This window comes from Macrosteles quadrilineatus, unplaced genomic scaffold, assembly GCF_028750875.1.
Source record: "Macrosteles quadrilineatus isolate MER2022 unplaced genomic scaffold, UCM_ALF_1.0 Scaffold_8__2_contigs__length_117827958, whole genome shotgun sequence".
Lineage (NCBI taxonomy): Eukaryota > Metazoa > Arthropoda > Insecta > Hemiptera > Cicadellidae > Macrosteles > Macrosteles quadrilineatus.
In genome coordinates, this window is record NW_026542601.1 from 61,359,429 (window position 1) to 61,384,433 (window position 25,005).

General features: G+C 36.1%; 1 protein-coding gene across 1 annotated transcript in view; it reads left to right on the top strand.

Annotated features, from left to right (window-relative positions):
- The window catches only part of LOC129001493 (TATA-binding protein-associated factor 172-like), a 111,957-nt gene that overhangs the window by 6,772 nt on the left and 80,180 nt on the right, over positions 1 to 25,005 (top strand). The window contains exons 2-10 of the mRNA XM_054428804.1: positions 8,921 to 9,020; positions 12,529 to 12,607; positions 13,510 to 13,675; positions 13,839 to 13,982; positions 15,006 to 15,133; positions 15,790 to 16,008; positions 17,030 to 17,188; positions 17,797 to 17,932; positions 18,194 to 18,330. Of these exons, the coding sequence (XP_054284779.1) occupies positions 9,010 to 9,020; positions 12,529 to 12,607; positions 13,510 to 13,675; positions 13,839 to 13,982; positions 15,006 to 15,133; positions 15,790 to 16,008; positions 17,030 to 17,188; positions 17,797 to 17,932; positions 18,194 to 18,330 (1,179 nt within the window). The 5' untranslated portion in view covers positions 8,921 to 9,009. The remainder of the gene's footprint in view (positions 1 to 8,920; positions 9,021 to 12,528; positions 12,608 to 13,509; positions 13,676 to 13,838; positions 13,983 to 15,005; positions 15,134 to 15,789; positions 16,009 to 17,029; positions 17,189 to 17,796; positions 17,933 to 18,193; positions 18,331 to 25,005) is intronic.

The window sequence follows — 25,005 nt, forward strand, 5'->3', positions numbered from 1 at the left end:
TAGTGAATTATGATTTTAAAACTGTTAGAATTTAAACTTTGACTTTCTCTATTGTATAATTGTAATGTTTCAACTTCGACTTTAACAATATCCAAATCGTTCAGTTAACTGAACTTCACAACATTTTTTCATTTCATCTAGAAATATTTGCTTCAGGGGTGGGGCATTTCTAGAGTAACCAAACTATTTAAAAAAAAATAGAATGAATTAAGGAGGTGTTTTTCAAATTTATTTAATTTATGGGTACTTATTTACATGTGTCATTTGACATATTTTTTGTGCTTTCAGGAAATTTATTTTAACCTACTTATTGATGTACTTGTATTGTACTTAATGTTTAGATGTTTAGATTGATTCATATTAAGCTATTATATGCTTGTCTTGTTTTATAACTCAAATTTGATTTATGGAGGCATTGTGTATTATTGGTAATTGATGGGGTTGAAATTAGATGAATAAATCTGTATCCATTTAGATATTATAAGGTTTGAATGCTTTATATTTAATACTGTTAGACCTTGATGCGCATTGTTTGCTTAGCATTCACCTGTACACGTGTACGCCAACAGATTGTTAGTTTTTGACTCTGACATATTTGGCAGTTCCAAATAAATTGTCCTCATATTCCATGTTTTTTTGCAATTTTTTTGGTCTTGGACTTGGAGAATATTATAGCTATCCACTCTTCAAAAAAATTGCATTTAAATAAATTGCACTTTTTATGTCCTCAGCAATTTTTTTGTTTCACCCTCCTCAGCTTCCTCTCAATATTCCATTCATTGTTTGACTCGCACATTTCATTATTGTTTTGTGCTGATCATTATCACTTTCCAATAAACAACATGTGAGTGATGGAGTCAAACATAACACTTTCCTTATTTTATCATATTGCGCAGTTATCATTTGATATTTTTATGTTAGATAAAAGATAGGCTTTTCTTTACCGTCTATTTGTTGTGATACATTAGCACATAAAATAAAGATTTCATAAAAGTTTTTTTACCTGACATGACATTTTTTGTCGATTTGAGCCTACTCTGATTCCGTAGTGAATTAAAATCGATAAAGGCTATTTACCTGTGTCATGATTATATAGAGTATTAGACCTATGAAAAAATGCCCATGGTACCATGTAATAGCCTATTTTAATTTAGCTTTTGTTAAAAACTGCACTTTAAAGTTTTTATTAGATACAGTAGTTGTAAACAATAAGGTAAATATATTTTAAAGTTGTAGTACAAAATTTTACTGTCTAATCTACACTTAGCTAATTATGTTAGGTCAGATTTGGCTAAAAGTGCAAAATACATTAGATCCAAAAATCCTAGGCTACATTGAGAAATAAACCCAATACAATTATCCTAATCAGAAGGGGATTCATGAGAATGTTTTTACTAAATTTAGTAGAAGTCCGGTAAAAAATTCAAACTCTTTATAGGCCTACCACTGATAATTGACTCAACATAACAAATTATCCAAAAGAACAACCAATTCACAAATTCCAATTGGATTCCAAGTAAATCCAATTCACAACCAACTTTGTAGGCCTCCATATGAATATCTGTTGTTTAAAACCATTATAATTGAAATTGATGACCAGACAGTGAGAAAATAACCCTTTTAATCAACATTCGCAGGTGCCCTAGAACAGCACTTTAAAATGACTTTAATTTTGAAAATCGGTTAAGTAGCATATAGTCCAGGCGCTAAACGGGTTGAGTATGCACTGAAAGTCTGACAAAATTTGACTTTTGATTATTGTTGGGGACATCTAGTAGATGAAAAAAATCGATGATGTCGCATTTCTAGGGTGGTCACAACTCGGGGGGGAGGGGGGGAAGTTGCGCGGGTCATCGGTTTACGTTTTCGCGTCTAACTCACAAACGGTTAACGATAGAAAGGTGAATTAAGCGTCTATCTACGCCTAAATATATTGTCCTTCAAAAAGATTATTACAACCTTTCTTCTATCTCTTATACTTTAGGCGCTAATCAACATTTATTGCAAAACATAAAATTTAAAAATACTTTAAAATGAAATATCGGAAATATTGCGCTTGTTTAGGGCATGTTACAAACTATTTATGGTTAGAAAAACTAACAAGTAGTACAACAGCACCAAGTTTAAAGAAATATGTGCAAAAACAACAGAGCTACGTTGATTTCAGTAAGAGTAAACGTGGAAAATTCGTAGTACAGTAGTATCGAGGCGCGCATGGATGGTACAGTACGTAGCCCACAGTCAATATAGGTTTGATGTTGTAAATCATAAATCATAAATCTTTATTGGTCATTAAACAACATATGTTACAATAGACCTCGTTAACAAAAAAAAAAGGGTCATAGATTCTAGATAGTATAACATGGTCTATAACATGGAATCTTCACTAAACTTAAATATAACAAAGACAACAAGAAAATAAAAGCTAAAATCATTTGAAAAACACAGAACTATATATATGAAACAAAAGTGAGGTACTTAAACAAGTGTTTGAAAGACTAGGTAACAGTTGACTAGGGACTAAGTAAGAACTAGATAACAATTTTACCATTACAATTGTATTCTGCAAAAAATTCATCTAAACTGTAAAAAGGGTGGTCAGCAAGCCAAACCATCAACCTTTGTTTCAGCCGAGTACAAGGAATGTCAAGCATTTCACTTGCAAAACAATTCACTATCTTCACTGATATACTAGCAAAACTTTGCTGTACTGTTGTTAGTCTGGTGTAGGGCCTATCCAAAGCAGATCTTCCCCTTGTGTAATATGAGTGAAAATTATTTCTTGAGCTAAAGAAATGTGAATTTTGTTTTACAAAAATAACACACTCTAATATATACAAATTTACAGTTGTCAGGATACCTGTTGCTTTAAAAAGAGGTTTACAATGGTCCCTCAACCCTGAATTGGTCAACAGTCTTACAGCCTTTTTTTGAAGCTTTAAAATTATTAGAATGTGGGTGGAGTTACCCCACAGTAACAGACCATACTTTAACAGACTTTGAAAAAAAGCAAAATACGCAGATCTAACATACAAAGGAGGAACAAAATCTCTTAAACGTCTAATTAAAAATAAAACTCTTGACAATTTCTTACTTAAGTTATATAAATGGGTTGACCAGCTTAAATCACTATCCAAATCTATGCCTAATAAATTTACACTTGATGAAAAATTCTTTTCTTCCTCAGGTGTGCGACCTAACCTAAAAACAATAGTTTGAGTCTTTTCAGGATTCATAAAAAACCCATTGACACTGAACCAGTTCCTAGCTTCATTGAGGGAAAGTTTGGACAGCACCATGAGTTCACCAAAGGTACCTTGACTATTTAAGAAAGTGGAGTCATCCGCATAAATCACAGAAGTACAGGACATACATTTATCCAAATCATTAATCATTATAAGGAAAAGAACAGGGCCTAACACCGAGCCCTGGGGCACTCCGCAAAAAACCTCACTCTCATCTGACAATATACCCGCAACATCAACCTGCTGCCTGCGGTCTGATAAGTAAGACTTAAAAAGATTGAGTTCTGTGCCACGGATACCGTAGTACTCAAGTTTATTCAAAAGTAAACCATGGGGAACACAATCAAACGCTTTACTCAGGTCAACTAGAGTTGCCTGGGTAAGAGAGGCGTTTTCATAAGAATTTAGCACATGCTGCACCAAGCGCCTTACCGCATCCGTGGCACATCTACCCGTTCGAAACCCAAATTGCCAATCAGATATTAGGCCATGGTATTCAAAAAATTGCATTAATTGTGATTTTATTATGGTTTCGAACACTTTGCCAATCACAGGAACTAACGAAATGGGCCGGTAACTACTAGGATTCTTCCTCGGACCCTTTTTATAAATTGGAACAACTTTTGAAAACTTCAGTTTTTTGGGGAAAAAGCCAGAGAGCAAGCAGCAGTTAATACTTGCAGTGAGTGGCAACAATATATACACTATAATAAGCTTTAGAAGGTTAGAGGACATACCATATGCATCTGTGCTGAAAGACGATTTCATATTATGCACAACACTATATACTTCCTCACAAGACACTGCACTGAACTTGAAGGATGATGGAGAAGCTGGTGTATTCTCAAGTAGTGTAGTGGAAGCAGCAATCGAAGGTGTCACCAGTGCCGCTGTCTGTTCCACAGATGACGCGAAGAAATCACTGAAGTCTTGTGGAGATATGTATCGTAGGGGGTTGGTGTTTGGCTTCTCCATATTACCACGGATGATGGACCAGGCAGCTTTGCATTTGTTGGTTGCAGATTCGATTTCTATTACATTGGCGTTGAGCTTGGCTGTTGCAAGAGATTTTTTATAAGTCCTTTTTAGGGTCACATAGGTTTCCCTATCAATCTGTGAGTTAGATGTTTTATAGGCATCAAAAGCTGTTAGGACTAAGTCACGCTGGACTTGAAGCTCTGCTGTAAACCAACGATTTTTTCGTCTAGGTTTTTTACTCTGATAATTTGGTAAGGTTTTTTTTGAGAGGGAAACAATCATTGATAGTTGATTGGAGCTGATCAAACAGGATGGTGAAAAGATTGTTGCTGATATGCCTGCCATCTGATACCAGGCCTGGCCAGTCAATATTACCAACAGTAGAGATAAATTTTGCTTGGTTAACAGGACTATAATTCCTCTTTACTTGGTATTCCGTCGTAGGTTTTACAAGTTGTAGAATTGCCACCTTAAGGCAAACTGCTAAATGGTCTGACAAGGCAAAGTTTCCAACGCAGACAGCGAAGTCGCTCCTCTGAAAGTTAACTGCAATGTTGTCGAGGCACCTCACACCCCTTGTTGGCTCAAAGTTGGAACAGAATAAGTTAAAAGCACGCAGAGTGTTTTGTAGAGCCCAGTCGTCTGCTTTTTTTGAACCGACATCAATATTTAGGTCTCCTGCTAAGATATACTTGTAGTCCGGCTTAGTTGAAAGAAAGGTTTGAAGCAATTCCTCAAGTTTATCTAGGAACTGTGATAGAATACCATCAGGTGAACGATATACGGACATTATAACTATTTTTAGGTCAGTTGATATTGCTGCTGAAACTTCAAAGTTAAGCTCATCACAGAAACCGTTTACATCAAGAGTGGAGAAAAAAGGAGATAAAGAATTGGATATGTAGATACACGTACCTCCATGCCTATGTGTAGTTCGGCAAAAGGCCGCCATTAGGGTAAAACCGCAAATTTTTACCAAATCAAGTTGACTAGATAATAGCCAATGTTCACATAGGCATAACACATTGAAATCAGAGTTCTCTACAATTACTTCTATTTCATTTAGTTTATTACTTAGGCACTGTATATTCTGCTGCATAACACACAAAGAGATAGGCCTAGTTTTATTGTTAACTAGCCTATTTGGTTCTCCTGTTCGGGAAAACCTAAAAAAGCTGATTGGTTTAGATCCACAACTGAAGTGTTAATAGGAAGTTCAGGATCAACAACAATGTCTTGTAAGTAACTATGGGAAAGCTGAATTTTTCTATGCTGTTAGACCATGTTGAGATGATAATTTTCCCAAAAGTCAACACTCCTCCCCCCTTGTGCTTTCCTTTTAACACCCCTTTTTAGATAAATTTACAGCCTCTTAGCAATTAAGCTATAACTTTAAAACGGGTAAGGATAATAATGCAATCTTTAATTAATCATTTTGCGTTACGATAATCTACAAAAAGAATTATGAGATAAATAAATATTTAAAAAGAATTATTATGGATTTCTGAAGAAGAAGAAGAAGAAAATTTGTTCATTGTAATAAAATATCAATACAGTGTTTTTTTTATTTAAATGCAAAGAACAATGGTCGAAGACCGTCTGTTTTGTGTTAGACACACTGATTTTAAAATATTTTAAAACAGTTGAAAAAAATTCCATGAATCACATACAATTATTCAAAAAATAAACTGATTTCAACTACAGAATATACACAAATAGCACTACATACTAATACAGATCAGATAACAATTGAATGAATAATACAATTTAAATGTAGCCTACTGAGAATCTGAATTTTTCCTACAAACAGTTAATAATTCATAAAACAAACCTGTTACTTTTATAATTACTTTGATAGATACTTAACAAACAATATTTTATAATTTTTTTAAATTACATAGATTTTTCCCATTTTTGTATTGATATCTTAATTCTTAAATTTAATAATTATACTCCATTATCAATTCCCACCCTTTACTCCACGCCTCTTTAAGATAATTTCCAAGTGCCCGCCAATCTTTGCCATTTAAAAATTAAAAAAAAAAACTCATATTCATTTAAATATAACTTGTTGGACCAAAATTGACGTATCTTTTTTTAAAATTGGACATTCTGCTATAAAAGGGTACACGTTTCATCCCGGTTGAGATTACATAGTGAACATACATAAATTTTATTTTCCATATAGAGTTAACTTTTTATTAGACGACCCCCTTTATTTGTAAAAAATGTTTTTAGGGATGATTACGAATAAAAAAAATATATCCACCATTTTCCTATATGGCCACCAACTTTGTTATTTCTTATGGAATACGCTGTATTTTAGTATTCTTTTAGAATTTAAAAGCTATTTTTTTCTTCGTGACATTTTTTCTCTAAACCTACCCCATTTAGGAGTTACAGCCTGTTATATCTAAAAGAAAGGCTTGTGGTGTACATTCGGCATCCTGTAGCTCATAAACGAGTAAGTTGAGAGAGAAAGTGCAAAGAATAAATAAGTCACATATAAGTCCTCGTTAAAAAAATTATATATAATACGTTAAAAAATACTGATTTTGTTGTTTTTGAAAATGGTCACTATTTTCAAAAATGGTAGCTTACTTTGATATTGGGACAATTTATTTTATGGTTTTTTTATGTAGATGTGATTTGAAAACTTGTTTATTCTTTGTATTTTCGCTCTTAAACTTACTCGTTTATGAGCTACAGGATGCAGGATGTACTCACAAACCATTTCTTCTTCGATGTAACTCCTAAACAAGTAGCTTTAGAGAAAAATGTCAAGAATAAAAAGGTTTAAAAATTGAGTGTTTACATTCTAAAACAATCATAAAATACAGGGTATTCTATAGGACTAACAAAGTTGTCAGCCATATTGGAAAATGGCGAACATATTTTTAAAATTCGAAACCACTAAAAACACATCTTAAAATAAAGGGTAGTGTCCCATAAGAAGTTAACTCTATATCTCATAATAAAAAAGTTATCTATTGGTTCACTTTAGGTGAGACACCCTGTATAATAAAATGAGGCTCTGGCGTACAGCAGCAAATGCACGATATTCATTCATATGTATCCACTATAGTCTGTATATGTACTGAATGAGCTACATAATGTTAACATAATCTATATAAAGTGGCAAATTCAAATACAAAAACCATAATATACGTAATTTTTTTCATCGTTGCGGTGCACAAAAAAGCCAGAGTCCTGTAAAATCAATTTACTGTACTATCTATAACCACTATATGCAAACAAACTGTTAATAACTATGTATCATTTTAAAATGTAAACTATGCACCCCTAATTTTGTATCAAACATTTTGTTGTGCGACCTCGTATAAAAAATCTACAAAGAAAAGTTTCATAAATTAATCCATAAAAATTACTTTTTTATGTTTATGATATTTTTTAACTATGAATATTTAGGATACCGTGGTAAATACACTTTTTGTAGAATATCGTAACGCAAAATGATTAATTAAAGATTGCGTTACTATCCTTACCCGTTTTAAAGTTATAGCTTAATTGCTAAGAGGCTGTAAATTTATCTAAAAATGGCGGGGGGGGGGGGGGGGGGGTAGAGGAAAGCACAAGAGGGTAGGAGTGGGGACTTTTTGGAAAATGATCATCTCAACATGGTCTAACAGCATAGAAAAATTCAGCTTTCCCATAGTTACTTACAACATCAAACCTATATTGACTGTGGGCTACGTACCATCCATGCGCGCCTCGATACTACTACGAATTTTCCACGTTTACTCTTACTGAAATCAACGTAGCTCTGTTGTTTTTGCACATATTTCTTTAAACTTGGTGCTGTTGTACTACTTGTTAGTTTTTCTAACCATAAATAGTTTGTAACATGCCCTAAATAAGCGCAATATTTCCAATATTTCATTTTAAAGTATTTTTAAATTTTATTTTTTGCAATAAATGTTGATTAGCGCCTAAAGTATAAGAGATAGAAGAAAGGTTGTAATAACCTTTTTGAAGGACAATATATTTAGGCGTAGATAGACGCTTAATTCACCTTTCTATCATTAACCGTTTGTGAGTTAGACGCGGAAACGTAAACCGATGACCCGCGCAACTTCCCCCCTCCCCCCCGAGTTGTGACCACCCTAGAAATGCGACATCATCGATTTTTTTCATCTACTAGATGTCCCCAACAATAATCAAAAGTCAAATTTTGTCAGACTTTCAGTGCATACTCAACCCGTTTAGCGCCTGGACTAATAGCTGAAAAAGGATGTTACAGGGAATCCTCTTATTGCATTAAGTATATAGATGGGACGTTATTTTACACATTATGTTCTGTTGTTTAAACAAAAAGTTTAAGTTTGTGGCTTGTAAAACACATTTTCCCTAAAGTTATAGAATTTTTTCCTACAGGCTACAATAGTTTTTGAGTGTTATTTATTGATCGAGTTTTAACACAGATTTAACAAATATTTTACAATACAATTTTTACAATTTTTTTTTTTTTTTTTAATTTGTTTGTGGGTTATTTGGTATTTGAAAGGGCTTAACACTATTTTTATTTTCTTCTAACCATTTCCTTCTCACTATTCTCTTCTGGTTTACAATTTTTGTAATGAAATGACATAGGTACCTTAATACCCAACTTTACAATATGTTTGTAATAGGCCTAATAACATTGCAGCAACTGATAATCTCTTGTTATTTTGTTTCAGTGAATGTTCAATAGAATGGAAAAATAAAAAGAATCATCAATATTGTGTTCAATGGAAGGGATATTATAAAGTAAAACAAAAGAATCAGAATGACTTCAAGGTAAGTTTTCTAAAATATACCTTAGAGCAGGTACACAAAAAGCGATTCAAGCAAGATGCAGACTTGGGGTTATTCCTGCTGTTATCAGCAGAACTTTCTACTCCTAGTTCAATAGCCTACACAATCATTGAATCATTAGAGGCTGGGAAAGGGTTGTAGATTATTAACATGAATTTTCAACTGTTAATGCTATGTTATTTGGCTGAACTTAAGAAGGTTTCCTTCAAAATGTGTTCTTACTTGTCTCTGCATAACTTTTAAAAATATAAATTACGCCTGGATGTAATTTTGGAGATGTACACGTTTGTTTTTCTTATTTTTATAATTGTTTAACAATTTACAAAACTTCCCAATAGGATAGGCTAACATTTTTCTGAACTTAGTGATTTTTTTATAATGTGGAGGCATATTATTATTTTAAAACTTTAACTTTGAAAATAAATCTTCCTCATTATTCGATTTCCAGTTTTTTTCTTAATTGCATTTGAAGCAAGGTGATCATCCTTGTTTTAGCTTTGACTATTGATACGATATGATATTTATTTTCTAGACGTTCCATCCATGTTAATAGCTGTTACCAGTTTTTAAATTAAAGTTATCATAGTTTATGTGGTTGTTCTGACAGATGGTGCTGATGTAAGTCACTGATTTTTGTTGTATATACACACTTTTTTAAGTCAAACTAATGGAATGACTTATTGTGAGCTGTAGCAACTGAACCCATTGACTATGTCAGCAACAAAAAATAAGTTAGAAAATAGAAGTTTAGACACTTAGCATGGGTGCCCATCTATATGGGCAAGAGTCTTTCTTTGCAAGAGTTTGTCTAGGAGTTCTGACAAAAACAACCGATTTCTTTCATATTGTGGAGTAAAATATAACAGCTAAACGATTCTCATTAGCTAGTGGCTAAAGTAGTAAGTATTTTATATATATAAAAAATTTGGTTTTTATTTTCCGAGTTCGTTTGGCTCTTCTACCCAACCGGGGATTTTCAAGATTGAGGTCTCAAATTCAAGGTATGCATGCACAAATTTCACATCAAGCATCGGCATATATTTATTTACTGCCGATGACGATAGTTACTGTTTATTTACTGCCGATAGTACTGTATTACTTGACCAAAAAACATAAATTTGATTGAAATTTGATCAAATTCTTACTTCAATTTAATATGTTTTTGACCAGTTGTAATTTGATATAATCCTATATATTTTGGTCTAAGAACCTTCAGTGAAATACCTTCTTTCATTTAAGCTATAAGTTATTCTAATCGGACGGGTTTCAAACAAACGCAAGGTGAACAACCAACATAAACATTATTTTAATAAGGTTTTTGTAGGATAATAAATCAATTTTTTGTTTTTAATATGTTTTAGACTTAAAATAATCAGTAAATTATAGGCTTTAGTTTGAGCTATTGATAGTTTGAATCAGTTAAGTTCAAGATACTCAACCAAAATCATAAATTTGATTATTCCTCGGAAATGATATTTATTTTAACGCTGAGGAGCACCATGGGTCCTCTAGTTCAAATATTGAAAAATCAAAGCAAATTTAGGTTCAAACAAGTGCAAAAGCAAACATTTTAAATCTAAATTTTAATTCTTTTTCTCAAGTAGCCTACTTCTAAGACCACCCTTTTTACTGGGGTTCATTCCGTACCCCCCCCCCCCCCTCCATAGTAAAGTCAGATGGACGCCCATGGGCACTAGAGCATTCTGTGACTGGCTCACACGGCTATTTTCTTTTTAATAACAAATTGGCAATGTATGGTTCATATAGATGGGATGTTTAATTCAGTATCCAATAATTTTAGGTTTAAAATTAGATCAAGGCCTCAATAATTAGGCTGTTTGATATGTAGCATGATACATGTGTTATGAAAATGATTATTGCAAAACTTGTTTTACAGAATTACCTATGTTTGTAATTACTCCTATCAACTTAATTTACTTTCTTTTTTTTTACCCACGACCGTTTTTTTAACTAGCCGTTTTAGTTCAGTTCTTAGACTTAAAAAGATTCACTTAACAGCATTGTTTACTTACTTAACAGCATTTTTTTTTTACACAACAACACGGGTAACCAATGAGGTTCAAGGACTGAGAGAAGAGAAGTGAAATTGTAATGCTTAAAACTTCAACTAATCAGCTGTTTAGGCCAATTTAATTGCTAATAAGTCGTGCAATAGTGTTTGGTACAATGGTTCATTGCACCACTTTCAGTGGCAATGAGGGGCTAGAAACGAAAACATAACCTCTCTTAGAAGTTATGTGTAGTGATTGTTAGTAATTAAACCGTCGTAGGTAAAGTAGAGTACGCAACTCGCGTAAATAAATAGTCTCACTCGTAGGAGTTTTTAAGGCAGTCGCCAAGGCTCGTACCTTAAATTTCTACTTGTGTCGTTAACACTATCTTTTCGTGATCATTGCGTAAACTACTATAACGTCCATTGGTTAAATATATGACTGATTTATTATTCTTGGTACAAAATACACTGATGTTTTACTTATTTAAGGACAATTTTTTAAAACTATTAATTATGTTTGGTAAATAAGTTGTCATGTCCTGTAGTGTTTTGAAGATTGACTTTTACATGAGAAACTTTATTAATATTCTTACTTTTATATCAATCCGCAAATAAATTTAAATCAACTCAGTCAAATCACTAGTCTCTGTATTTAAGTGGTATTCCGTCTCATTTAGTGCTTTTAAGCAACTAAATTATTGATTGTTGATCCTTTAACCGCATTCTCAAAAATATCGTTCAGCAAAAAATATTTTCCTCAAATTGTTTATATAACGTATAGTAGTCAAACACATGCAAAATGGTTTAATTTTAAATTTTAGATTGTGGCCTTAAAATGAAATTTTAAAATTCTGACTACAGTAGAGTCCCGCAAACTCGGCACTCGATAACCCGGCAGTCTGGATAACTCGGCCATTACCTAGCTCAGAAAATTAGTGATTTTTTGATTCCGAGTTCAACATGGACTCAAGCCAGCTCAAGTCATATCATTCGTAAACTCGTAAAAAGGATTTGTTGTACTATATCTGATGACTTAATACTGACTTGTATTATAAATGTAAATATAGAAGGCAAGTAAAAGGCTTAAAAATTTTATTGTTTTTATTTTTAACCCTAGTTTCCGATAACCCGGCATTTCACAAACTCGGTACCCTTCCAGTCCACATTACCCCGACTTTGCGGGACTCTACTGTACTAGGTGACTGGAAACTTTCATAATATCTTACAGAATTTGATTGGCGACAGAACAAAGTCCTGGGGCCTGTAAAAAATAGTATTGATAAAAAATGTAATTGCTATTCTTTCACCTCTATGTTGTGTTTATTAACCTGCTTGAGTTAGTAAATTTTTCCCAATTGTTTCTATACAACAGTTTTTGTGTTTTATGGGAAAAATGTTGAGAGGGAGTGAAGAGAGGAGACAGGTTGTATATTGAGAACTGTTGGATTCTAACAGTTCTGAACGTCTCTGTTCTAGGCTAGATCGTCTGTTTGTTCTGCTAGAGACTGGATCATCAGGAGTGACTCGCCGCGCAGCTGCAGCTCAACTTGGAGAGGCGAGTAACTAAATCATGATATCAGGTTGGAAAAACTGTAGGCGATAATGATAAAGACTGTCAATACTGTAGCAGGAAAATATGATATTAAGTTCAACCTCAAATCCTTGCTGGATTCATTGTTTGTCGCATTTCATGTTTACTTACAGAACAGGTTATAGAAGTGTTTTGGCCTAATTTTTACAATTTTGCTAAGAAGCAGTATGAGCAATCTGACACATCCTTTTTCTCATTAGTTTGTCAACAACAACAACCCTTATCATTAGTAAGCGGTGGGAGTCACTATGTCGTTTTATGGGTTAAATCACAAAAGTTGCAATAACTTTTGAACAAAAATTTTTGCAGTAGGCCTATTGGGGGTCGTGCCATTTGGTGTAGAGTTACAAGGACCATAATATACCCAATTTTAATCAAAATAACTCATGCTGTTTTTGTAAAGATCTGGTTTGTTATTTTATGGGAAAATCACCATTAAATAAAAATAAAAAAATTTAATCACGCCTAGAGATACTATTGATTAGTCCCACACATCAAATTTCATCAAAATAGGACCACAAGTGTAGTTTGTAGCTCTGTACACACACACACACACACACAAGGACAGACATTACTTCGAAAATCAATTTTTGGAGTTCAGGGGGACCCAAAACGGACATTACCATCCAAAACTCAAACTAAAAAATTTTGACATACGGTCAACAAAATTTTCCCCATGTGTTGTGGGAGAAAGTAAACATGAGCCGTCACAATTAATTGAAATCTGAATATTTTGAAATCTTTAATAAATTATTTATGAGATGTCCCAATCCCGATAGACAATTCCTCAATAAAAGTATTTTCCTTGAAAAATAATTTAGTCAAAATGTTGTTACGTTTGTGGTAATTAGTGTTGATTTATGTAGGTCCAACGACTTCACCCACATGAGTTGCACACACTGCTGGGCCGCATCACGGGGCTGTTGCGCTCCTCAGCATGGGACACCAGGATAGCGGCGGGTCAAGCTGTGACAGCGGTGCTGGACAATGTGCCTCAGTGGGACCCCGCGGGCACATTAGACAGTAACAGTGGTAAGAGGGAAAAAACTTTCAAGGTTTGCTCCTAAAGATACCTTTAGGCTACTAAATACCTAGTATTAAATTTGAGACGATTTGTCTGGTGGTTCATGTGTAAACCTAAGCTACTCTTGTTTAGTGTTAAACGATGTTTGTTGACTAAACTATTTATTTCCAGAAAATGCTGATCCATTGCAAGCTGTGGTTCAATCAGGGAGGTTGACGTATTCGTCTTTTGATCTGAAAAATGTAGTCAGCAAGAGCGCTTACCTCATGGGATCGGAGGGCAAGGAGTATGATACCGAGGAAGATAATGTGATTGGTGAGTTCGTAGCAATGTGAGTATTGATGTGAATATTGACTTCCACCAGACTGGGATAGTGTATAATGATTTTGTTTGTTTATTTTTAATTGAGCCCGGAAAATGGATGTACGTTTTTTATTATATTAACTGCCCATGTTATTGTGATTGCAATAATGTTATATATTTTTTTTAAATATTCAGTTAGAAATTCTTCACTTTTTAAAAGTTATTATTTATTTATTATTTTAGAAGTAAATCTTAATGTACTTTAAGCACTTTGTAATATGTACCGGTAGTTATATGTATTCATAGCCTATTTGACTCTATTCATTACATGTTATTTTATGTATATTGAATAACAAAATAATTTGATTTGATCATAAGAAAAAAAGGCCATGCTCCTTCTAGCACTTTAAAGGTGGAATTCATGGAAAACCAATGTTAAAATCTCTTTTAAATATAAAATTATGATAAAAAGCATATTTATGACATAGAAATCAGGGTTTTTGGCGGAATTCAAATTTTAGTTGTTAGGTTTTGATTGGTTCTATCAACTTCTCTTTTTGAGTAGTACAAATGATTTGAAATTTTCTAGTTAAAATGTTCAGAGATTTATTGTTGGATGTATAGTTATTTCATCCTGTAAATAGACAAGATCTTTACAATAACAAATTAACTATATTAAAAAAAAATACATATATATATATTTACTTAGAAAAAAACAAAAAAAACAATGTAGTTGTGGAGTTAATGATGAGTAAATAATGATCACAATTCACAAGTTACTCTGACTGCAAGATTGTCTGGGTGCCGAGTCGTTATAGAGCTTGCCAATGCCTTAAAAACTGACGTTGCTGGTTCAATTTAAGCGAGATCTTTACCAGACTCAGACACCCTTTGTTATTGTGACAGGACCGTCCTGTTACAAAAAACTTTAAATGACATAGATAAACACCAAAATAAAAACAATAAAAAATATCTTGAAAGAAAATAGTCGCTCAGATATGTTAAACGTTTATACTATATTGTAATGTTTATTAGGACCAGAGCAGATGCATTCTCAGTTGATGCAAGAGATGGGACTCCCAGTGAAACTGGACTGTTCTGTCATCTCACCCGAGGACCTTAGACCGTCCAAGCCTGTCAGACAGAACTCACAACCTCAGAAGGTAATATCTCACTTGGAGTAGGGATGAAGTGGCGAAAACTGTCTTAAATTCGTAGTTTGACTCACAAATAATCATCTTAGGTGGAAATTACCAACTTTAACTTACAATTTCTCTCACAATGAGCTGTGTCTGGTATGCTTTTGTATTTTTCTAATATCTCTATAAGACGCTGAGATCCTGTTACCTTTCTTACAAATTCATTATGCTTTAACAAGGCAATTTTAACAAGGGTTTGGACCGTTCCCTTTCAAAACATAAAAAATGCCACTGGCGTGAAAACACAAAAAACACACAACAAAAATATTGAACTCAGCTTTCTTTACTTATTGCCACATGTTTAGGTTTTGTTAATGGTTGCTGAAAAGTTGTGTTAGTTGTTGATATGGTTGCTAAATTCATCCTAATCCTTCTACACTCATTAGATGGTTTTTTGTTTTTAATTACTTTATTGAAGAATAGTGCATCTGCAATTAAAAACATTCAATTTGTAGAAATAATATTTTTGGTATTCATTACTTAAATATTAAATTAGTAGTCAAACGTTTACCTGAAGTAGACACAAAAATTCTTCATCTAAAGAAAAAAATATTTTCAATAAAATATCTGTTTGAAATTCTACCATCAACAAAATAAATTTGTTTCCCCTTTTTATTAAGATGAGCCTCACGAAAGTGGTGTCAGAAGGGTTGAGTTGTCGAGAACGAAACCGAGCGAAGAGAATAGCTCGTCAGACCTCTACTCGGGAGAAAACACAACAGCAGCCTGAAGAGGAGAACGAAGGGTCAGCGGCCAAGAAAGTGAAGCTGGAGGAGGGAGGGGATGAAAGTATTGGGAGTGAACCTGTGCCGGACAACACAGGAGCTTGGGGAACGGATGTAGGTTGAAGAAATGAAATGGGTAGTAAATTGGTAACAGGTGAAATCCGCCATTTAACAGAATGAAGTGAACCACTAACAAAAACCTTATTGTATCTTCATTGTTCAATGGTTTTTTAATTCACAGTTTCATCCTAATTTTAACTTTTCAGATTTAAGTACAGTAACCCTGTTATATTTGAAAGAATTTTCAATGAGTTCCATAAAACCCGGTCTGAATAAATAAATACTTGGTTAATTCCTGGTTTAAACAATTTGCATGAAAGAAATAAGGAAATGCCAAACTGACCAAATATGGTGTACAGTTTCAGGATTTCTATACTATAAGCAGTTTGTAAGTAGGATTACGGTCATGTAGATTTATGCCCCTACTCATGGTCAGTCCTACCAAACAAATGGTGGAGAAATGCGAATGCACAGGAAAGTAGATTGGTTGCTCAAAGACAGCAGCTCGACCTGCCTGATATTAGGTTATCTCATGTGCAAAGAATGTGTTGTCTTGGAGAATGTTGTCAAGTTTGGCCTTTTTTATTCAACTTGAACATTGGTTTACTCTGTCAAAGTAAAAGAACACCAATTCACTTTTTAACCCACCATCCTACTCTACTTTGTGAAAATGCCTTAAGAATGTCATTGATTTATATTGTTAGCTAATGTAAATTAATTTATGTTTTACATACATTTTGAAAGAGTTTATTAGTTTTGAGACTTTAAAAATCTTTTGCCTTGAAAAATATTAGCAAGTGAATAGTTAAACTACTATTAACTGTCTAACCTGTGATTAAGAAGGGAAAATTAATTAACAAAGGGGTACATGGTATATCAAGATCGAGCTGAAAACTTTCAAACTCCTTCCTATACCACTCTACTACACAGGAAGGCAGAGTTTCTAATGAAAATTCTCAACAAAGCAGTCAAAGTTAACCATCATCAACTTTTAGGTTTAAAATGTAATAAATTCTTTTTAATAGTAGGCTAAATATAAGTTTTAATGGTTATGTATCTCTGATTGTACATTTAGGCTGTAGACTGGCCTCTAGAAGGCCTCTGTGATTCTCTGTGTGCCGAGTTGTTCAGTACAAGGTGGGAGACGAGACATGGCGCAGCGACAGCGCTCAGAGAACTAGTCAAGATACACGGTCGTGGGGCAGGCAAGAGCCAGGACATCCCTGCTAGTCTGGTGGGTTACCAAGTCATATATGATAACGAAAACTACTTGCACTGATGTACCTTTATAGTTACTCTTTATAAATTAGTAATGTGAATTTGTAAATCCCTCTCTGTGGTTTAGAAATTAAATTTTTTTATCCTTGGTTGCCGGACCAAATAATCCTTCATTATAGTTGATCACTTTATCTGTAATCTGTTTTTGTACTTATTTTTTACTATAACACTAAAATCACAAATTGACAACTTGGAAATATTTTCATGGTTATGAAATCTTGACCATTGAATTGGCTGATTTTAGGCTGGAACGAAACAACATAGTACATCTTTCTATTAACATTGTTCATACATGATCCTAATTAGAAGTGCATGTCCGATAAACAAGGTATGTAAAACCTAGTTGTCATATAATGTAATTGAATTTTAACTTGTTCACCCTCAATTGTGTGAGTTTAAGTTCTTGGAAAATGATTGATCAATATCTCTGTTTTGGATATTTTCAAACATTTTTCTGGAAAAAGTAGTTTTCCAAGTCCTATTTCCCAGTCCATTTTCCAAGTCCTATAAATCTTCCTCAAATAAAGGATTGTGTTACATAGTCTGGCACTTGTTGTTTGACAGATGCAGGAGTACCATCAGCTGTTCCTGGAGGATGTGTCACTGAGGCTGCTCTGTGTCCTGGCCCTGGACAGGTTTGGAGACTTTGTATCTGACCAGGTGGTGGCGCCAGTCAGGGAGACTTGCGCCCAGACACTTGGTGAGTGATCTCAGTAACTCAGAGGTTTGTCATTCAGATTTATTCTATTCCAATTGAGATTCTGGATAAAAATATCCTTTCAACAGTCAAGTAACATTAGAATAATTTCATTTCATCCAATATAAAAGTTTTTAATGGTTTTATATTGAGTGAACTATTATGTATACACTACAGTAGGGTTGAACAAGATTTTACTTTTAGTCAGGACAGGACAAGGCAGGATTTTTTAAAACTCAACTGACAGTGTGTTATTTTTCTCAGGTTCGGTGGTCAACCTGATGAACAAGGACCGAGTAGAGAAAGTAGTCAGTTGTTTGTTGCAGCTGCTGGACAATACAGACTGGGAGGCCAGACATGGAGGTCTGCTGGGGCTCAAGTATGTGCTGGCAGTTAGACAGGTAAACGCTCAGCCAGAATAAACATACAGTAGAACCTCGAGTATCTGAAGTAATTGGGGGGAGGGAGATCTTGTATAAATGATAATGATGATGATCATGACAAATGATAACTGTAAGGTTAATCCAACAGCAGTCCTAACTAGCATTTATGTTCCCGTTCCCATGGTTGAAAACAAATCATATTGGGTACAATAAAAAATTAGACGACTCATTAATAGTGTAAAATACTCGTAATTAGTACTTATAGTAGTTTACGCAACGATTGCGTAAAGATAGTGTTAACTACTATTTACGCGAGTTGCGTACACTACTTTACCTACCACAGTGTTTTAATTACTAAAAATCACTACTTATAACTTCTAAAGGAGGTTATGTTTTCGTTTATAACCTCCCATTGCCACTGACAGTGATGCAACGAAACATTGAACCAAACACTAATTTCACCAATCAATAACAATTAAATTGGTAAACAGCTGATTAGTTGAAGTTCGAATCATTACAATATTGTACTTCTTCCCTCTCAATCCTTGAACCTCATTGGTCCGTTACCCGTGTTGTTATGAGTAAAACTATGCTGTTATGAAGTAAACAATGCTGTTATGAGATACTTTTCAATTCTATGAACTGTACTGAAACGGCAACTTTAAAAAACGGTCGTAGCTAAAAATAATAACAACATTCTGTGACGCTCAGCGCCACTATTTTATATAGTGCCACACAACTAAATCGCTGGCCTTGCGATCGGCGCGCCTCCTTCGGTCTGCCGCTTGCCTTTTTTTCGAGAAACGTCAAGGAGCTACGAAATCGAGTTTTCCTCGGTCTTGTCTGTCGCCGGCCTCCGTCCCCTTCGTTGGATTTTCTGATTGTCCGTTTACTGAGATCGACATGCCTTCGTTTTATCAGGATGAGTCTATAATTAATTATTAAGTAGAGCTAAGACCAGGATGATAGGCTAGTTTAATTATTTAAGGGGAAGCCGGCAGGCTTTCGCTCCATTCGCAGAAATGTAAATTCCAAATTATATGATTACCTCGCTTAACGAGGTAATCATTCCTAGACATGCGAAAATCACCACGTTGAAGGCTTAAGTATCAATTCTTTCAGGAATCGCCTTATGAGTCCGAATTGATTCAGTAATGAGTTAGGGAGTGATATTTACCTGTTTTTTATTCATTACCATTTACACTATCTACCAGTTTAGTTTGGAAGGTTAGCTATAGTTCTTTTAAATAGTTAAAAATAAGTAATCAAAGCTGGCTTGGCCTGCTTCTGGTCTGGGTAAAGATTTCCGCCCTCTGGTTCCCCAACAACGTTTCCAATTAAATTGTCATTTCAAGATGGTAGTAGAGTGCAGCACGTTCTTAATTGCAACATACTAGGGTCCTCCAGGCCCTAGTACCTACAACAGCCAATTACCAACACATTTTCACTTAATTACAATCAATACATCACATCACCACAGAATCCATAATCAGTTTCCACACCATCAATCACACCAAAGGGCCACATATGGTAGCAGACATTAGGCCTAGACCAGTGAGCTTTGGCCGGCTTTGTTACAAGTTGCACTCTTTTGGAAGTTTTCATTAGGTAGGCCTAGGCCAAATCATGTTAGGATGGGATTGGAGCCTAGGCCTACTCAGTTTTTTTTTAAATTTGGGCTTTTATGGCTTTTCCTGAAATGGCTTTCGCAATTGCTAGGTATTTAGGCTAGACACCCCATTGGTTAGTCCTAGCACATTTCTAAACAATTAGGCTCAGTTTTTTTTTTTCCTTTTACAACTTTTATATCTTCACAACATGTCAATAGAGGACCTGTGAGTGTGGCAACCAGGTGATATGTGCCTTAGGCCAGTGTTTTATGTTATTTACAGCTAATCCATGTTGTCTGCTGCGGTTTACAATGCTACGGAGCTGTGATACAGTGTATTAGTGTTTTGTTTTACTGTAGGCCTGTCAAGAGGCATTTATGCTGGCATAAATAATTTAATGGGGCAGGTCTTAAGGTAGGTTATTGCAGATAAGTCCCTATTTTTCATTTTACTTAATTAAATAAGCATTTTGCTCAAGTAAGGCGGTTTTCCTTGTAAATTACAAAGCCAGTTTGTTTGTTCTTATAGAGCCACCACCTTGCTTACTGTCAAGCAGTACCTTAGAGTCAGTGATGTGTCAGTGCCTTGTATTATAGATAAATATACAGTATCATTGTACCAAAATACAGCCTAACTTGTCATTTTCCCAGATTACAATGCAGTGTCATATGTGTACTGTACTATGTCTTATTTATTCAGTGTATTTTGTAACTTGCTTATTTATATTAATGTGTTCAAGTGTATTTACCTTTTACTGCTTCAACTGGGTTGCCACTCACAAAAGGTCAGAGTAGTTGTGCATTAGTTAGCTGGAATAGCCCCATAGGTTAGCTTCCCAGTAAAATGGTGCGTTAAGGCCTAGCCTTCAGTAGGACCAACCGAAGGTAGCTGCAGAGCAGTAGCCTAGATGTAGGAGGGAAGTTGAGTTTATAGGATTACTGTTGGTTAGTTAGTGAGTAAGTGCATATAGTTTAATGTTTATTATTCCAGTGTTTTATATGCATCATTATTAATTGAATGTGAATGGTTTCAATAGGTTTATTCTGACTAATTTAATTTTTTTGGTACGGTGTATAGTAGGCCTACTGTGGGGTAGAGCCTACAGGCATTTATATTTACTGTAGGCCTGGGTACCTAGGAACAAAATAAATTAATTTCAGTCTTTATTATTGTGCAAAAGAAAACACCAGTGTCCGTGAACTCAATTTTTTTTTCTCTCGACATCGAAAGAAATTCTTTATGGCCAGCACCGGTTTTATTGGGTTGTTGTTTTGTTTTAGTCAGTTACTTAATTATTCTAAGGTTCAATAGAGATAGAAGTTAAATTTGTTGATTTTGTAGACAATTCTTTCCGTATTGGGTGTCTGTCAGCCTTGCTTGGCTTTTCCCTTAGAAACCTCAACGCCATGTCTCAAGCACTAAACGTTAAAACTCTTCAAGTGTTGGGCGACTCGTATGCCGTCAGATTTATTAATTTTTTTCAAGCAAATCCTGGATTGGCTGGAACCTTACAGCCAGTTTTGGTTAAGGGTATCTCTGGAGCTAGGATTTCTGACTTCAAGGTTTTTATTAAGTTAAATCGATCAGTTTTGCAGGAGCACTTGCCCTTGCTGATATTTTTAGGCACGAATGATCTTTTGGCCGACGCTGACTTGGTAGCCTTTAAGAATGCATTTCTGTCCTTTTTAAGAAGATTACGTCTGAATTATCCCACGATGGTACTAGTTTTCACAACCTTGCCATATTATCCCAGGATTAGAAATGTAACGCCAGCAATGACACGTTTGCTTCAGGTAAATAGGTTTTTGCTTACCCTACGATCAAATCTCGTCAAGGTAATAGAACTTCCACTTGAACTCAGTCAATTCCAGTTTTTTCATGCCTATTATGGGAACTCGAGGCGTCGTGATGGAATCCATTTCAATGGCGACGCTTTTCAGAAGTTGATTCCTTTAATAGAAAAGGCTCTTTCACCCCTGCCTACGTAGTTGATATTTTCCCCCCTTGCACAGTCAGCACAAATTTAGCACTCCAGAGGATTTTCATAGAATTTTTTGCATTTTTAGTAAAACCGTATACGTTTTTTGGTTTGGAAAAAAGAAAAAGTCCGATCATCGATTTTAGTATGTAGGCCTATTTCATTTTCTGCGTTGGGCGCGTTGCCTGTCTTTCCCCTTGTTTAAGAGATTGTATTTGTCAAATTTTGATAAAAGCATTCTGTAAAAAAAAAAAAAAAAAAAAAATCTTTGTGTGTAAATACTTTAGTTACATTCCTTGTACGGAACATGCCTTCGACTGTTTATGCCCCCGAGGACCTGCCAGCAGGCACCTCCTGGGTCTTCACTCTCAACGCTCAGGACGCGACAAGCCAATGTCATGTGCTAGGGATTTCGCCATCGCCAACCTTATCGGTAAATAGAACCCTGTTGTCCGAATTTTTGAAGACTCTACAATTAAACGGTGGACCTGAGCCCTTGCCCTCCAATTTCAGGCCAGATCTTACACACGCAGGTCCCACTCCCCAGGTTGAAACCGACGAAAAACAATCTCGGGGATCAACCACCACTCAGGCACCTAGCGTAACCACCACGACAGCGACAGTGTCGCAGGCCCCTTTAGCGCCTTCCACTGCTGGAAATAAGCACGACAACGCCAGCACCATTTCGTCAAATGACATCGCGATTCTGAAAGCCGACGGCGGACGCCCACTTACAGTTGAGTGGACCCAGTTGGTCCAAGATACAGCGATTGCCGTCGGCCAACAGGTGGCTTCTGCAATGGCAGGAAGTCGTTCCCCACCCCGCACAATTCAGGGAAAGATGAAGGTCCTAGATGACCTCGTCGGGGCCTTGCCTGTGACTACAGGATCCCAACCGTCAAAGTTGACTGATTTTTTGATTTCGGTGGCAGGTATTACCAAATTAGGTTTGTTTATTGATGAAGACATTTTGTTGGCGGTTCTTCCCCGCACTGCAGAACAGCTAAGGACCTTTTGGCTAAAAGGAATCGCCGATCGCGCAAGTTTGGAACAGGTAGTTGGAGGTGTTAGGGATTTTTTCCTCCCTGCGCAGATCAGACACGCGATGGTTACTACAATGGTATATAGGGTCCAACAGCCTTCGGAGTCCCTTTCTGAGTTTGTGGATAGCATTTCTGCTGCATCATCCCTTTTGATCCCAGGTTTCACAGAGCGCGATGTGCTGGACACTGTTCTGAATGGTCTCAATGCTCCAACCCGAGCGGCACTTGCCGCTTTTCCGGCGGCGTGTAGTTTGTCTGACCTCCTGGCCTTGGTCCCCAGGGTTCAGGTGGTCCGCACGCTGGAACAGGGGCAGGCCGTCTCGCGATCTGATACCACGCAGCGCGGTGTCGAGCATCACCACAACCAACATTCACGATTCAGGCCTACAAACAATTTAAGTCAACTAGGCAACAACAACAGATTTGCTGGACGCGACACTCGCAATTTCTCAAATTTTTCTGGTCAAGCATTTGCGCCTCGCATTCCGCAGTTTCCATTTGCCCAGAATCATCAGCACGTGCCTAGGCCGTACCATCCACCACAACAAACCTTTCCGGGTCGCAGTTTCAGTTCACCGCGTCAGGAGCAGGGAAACACCAAAGGGGGGCACCGTTAGGCGCCGCAGAGCCTCCCTTAGCACAGTACGTAAACCAGGTGCCTAGAAAAACAGTCACGACCAATAAACCCAAGGGTTCTCCAAGTATTCCGACCAACGATCTGTGCCGCGTCACTTTGAATTTCAAGGGAATGTTTAAAGATGCACTCATAGACACCGGGTCTTCATTTTGTTTACTATCCTACGATACCTACCGAAACTTAAAGCGTCACACCAAGGCAGTAGTTAGCAAACACCCGACGTCCTTCTCTGCTATCTCTGCAGCGGGCGAACCCATCAAATTTGAGTTCACGGTGAGGGTTCATTTTAAAATACAACATCTTTCTTGGACCTTCACATTTTTTGTTACCGACAAATTACCGGTTCCAATATTGATTGGCTCTGACTTTTTAACAAAAACTAAAGCAGTCATAAACATGGCTAATCACACAATCAGTTTTCCCTATGGTTCACCACAATCTTTACCGCTGATTTTCACCTCAGTCGCCGAACATCAAGATCACCCAGCAACTATGGGTGAAAATTTGACCGAATCGCAGCGTCAATCAGTCACACATTTGCTCTCTCAGTACCCCGAGACTATAACTAGTAAGCTTGGCCGCACCAACCTTTTGAAATATCACATTAGGGTAAAGGAGAATAAGGTCGTGCGCAACAAGCCTTATCAATACGCACCGCCCAAACTTCAGTTGATGCGACAGCACATTGACGACCTGTTGCAGAAGGGGGTGATCAGACCATCCTCTTCCCAATACGCCTCAGCTGCGTTTTTAGTGCCTAAGAAGGGCGGAAAAACCCGCATGGTGGTAGATTATAGGAACCTCAATTCCATTTTGGAGTTGGATGCTACTCCAATGCCTACGATTGAAAGCGCTTTCCAACACTTGGGCCAAGCGCGATGGTTCACATTGCTAGATTTAAACTCTGCTTACAACCAGATTCCCCTTGCTGAAGAATCCAAGCCCTTCACATCTTTTGTCGTACCTTGGGCACAATATGAATTTAATTTCCTCCCTTTTGGACTTGCTTCAGGTAGCATGGTGCTCACCTCGCTTATAGACAAAATTTTTGGTGACATCAAATTTAAGTACATTTATAATTTCTTCGATGATTTGTGTATCTACAGCGATTCCACATTTGAGGATCACTTAGAAAAGGTTAGAACAGTCATTCAGAGGCTTTGTGAGGCTGGACTCACCGTAAATCCGGAGAAAATTACAGTAGCATCCAACAAAATCCAATTTCTCGGCCATGTTTTCAGCAACCACACCATCTCCATACACCCAGACAGAACCAGACCAATAGACGAATACCCCACCCCCAAAAACATAAAACAGTTGTCTCGTTTTTTGGGCATGACAGCATTTTACGCTCGATTCATTAAGGATTATGCTACCATCACCATGCCTCTCAACCAGTTAAAGAAGAAAGCAGTTCCCTTCATT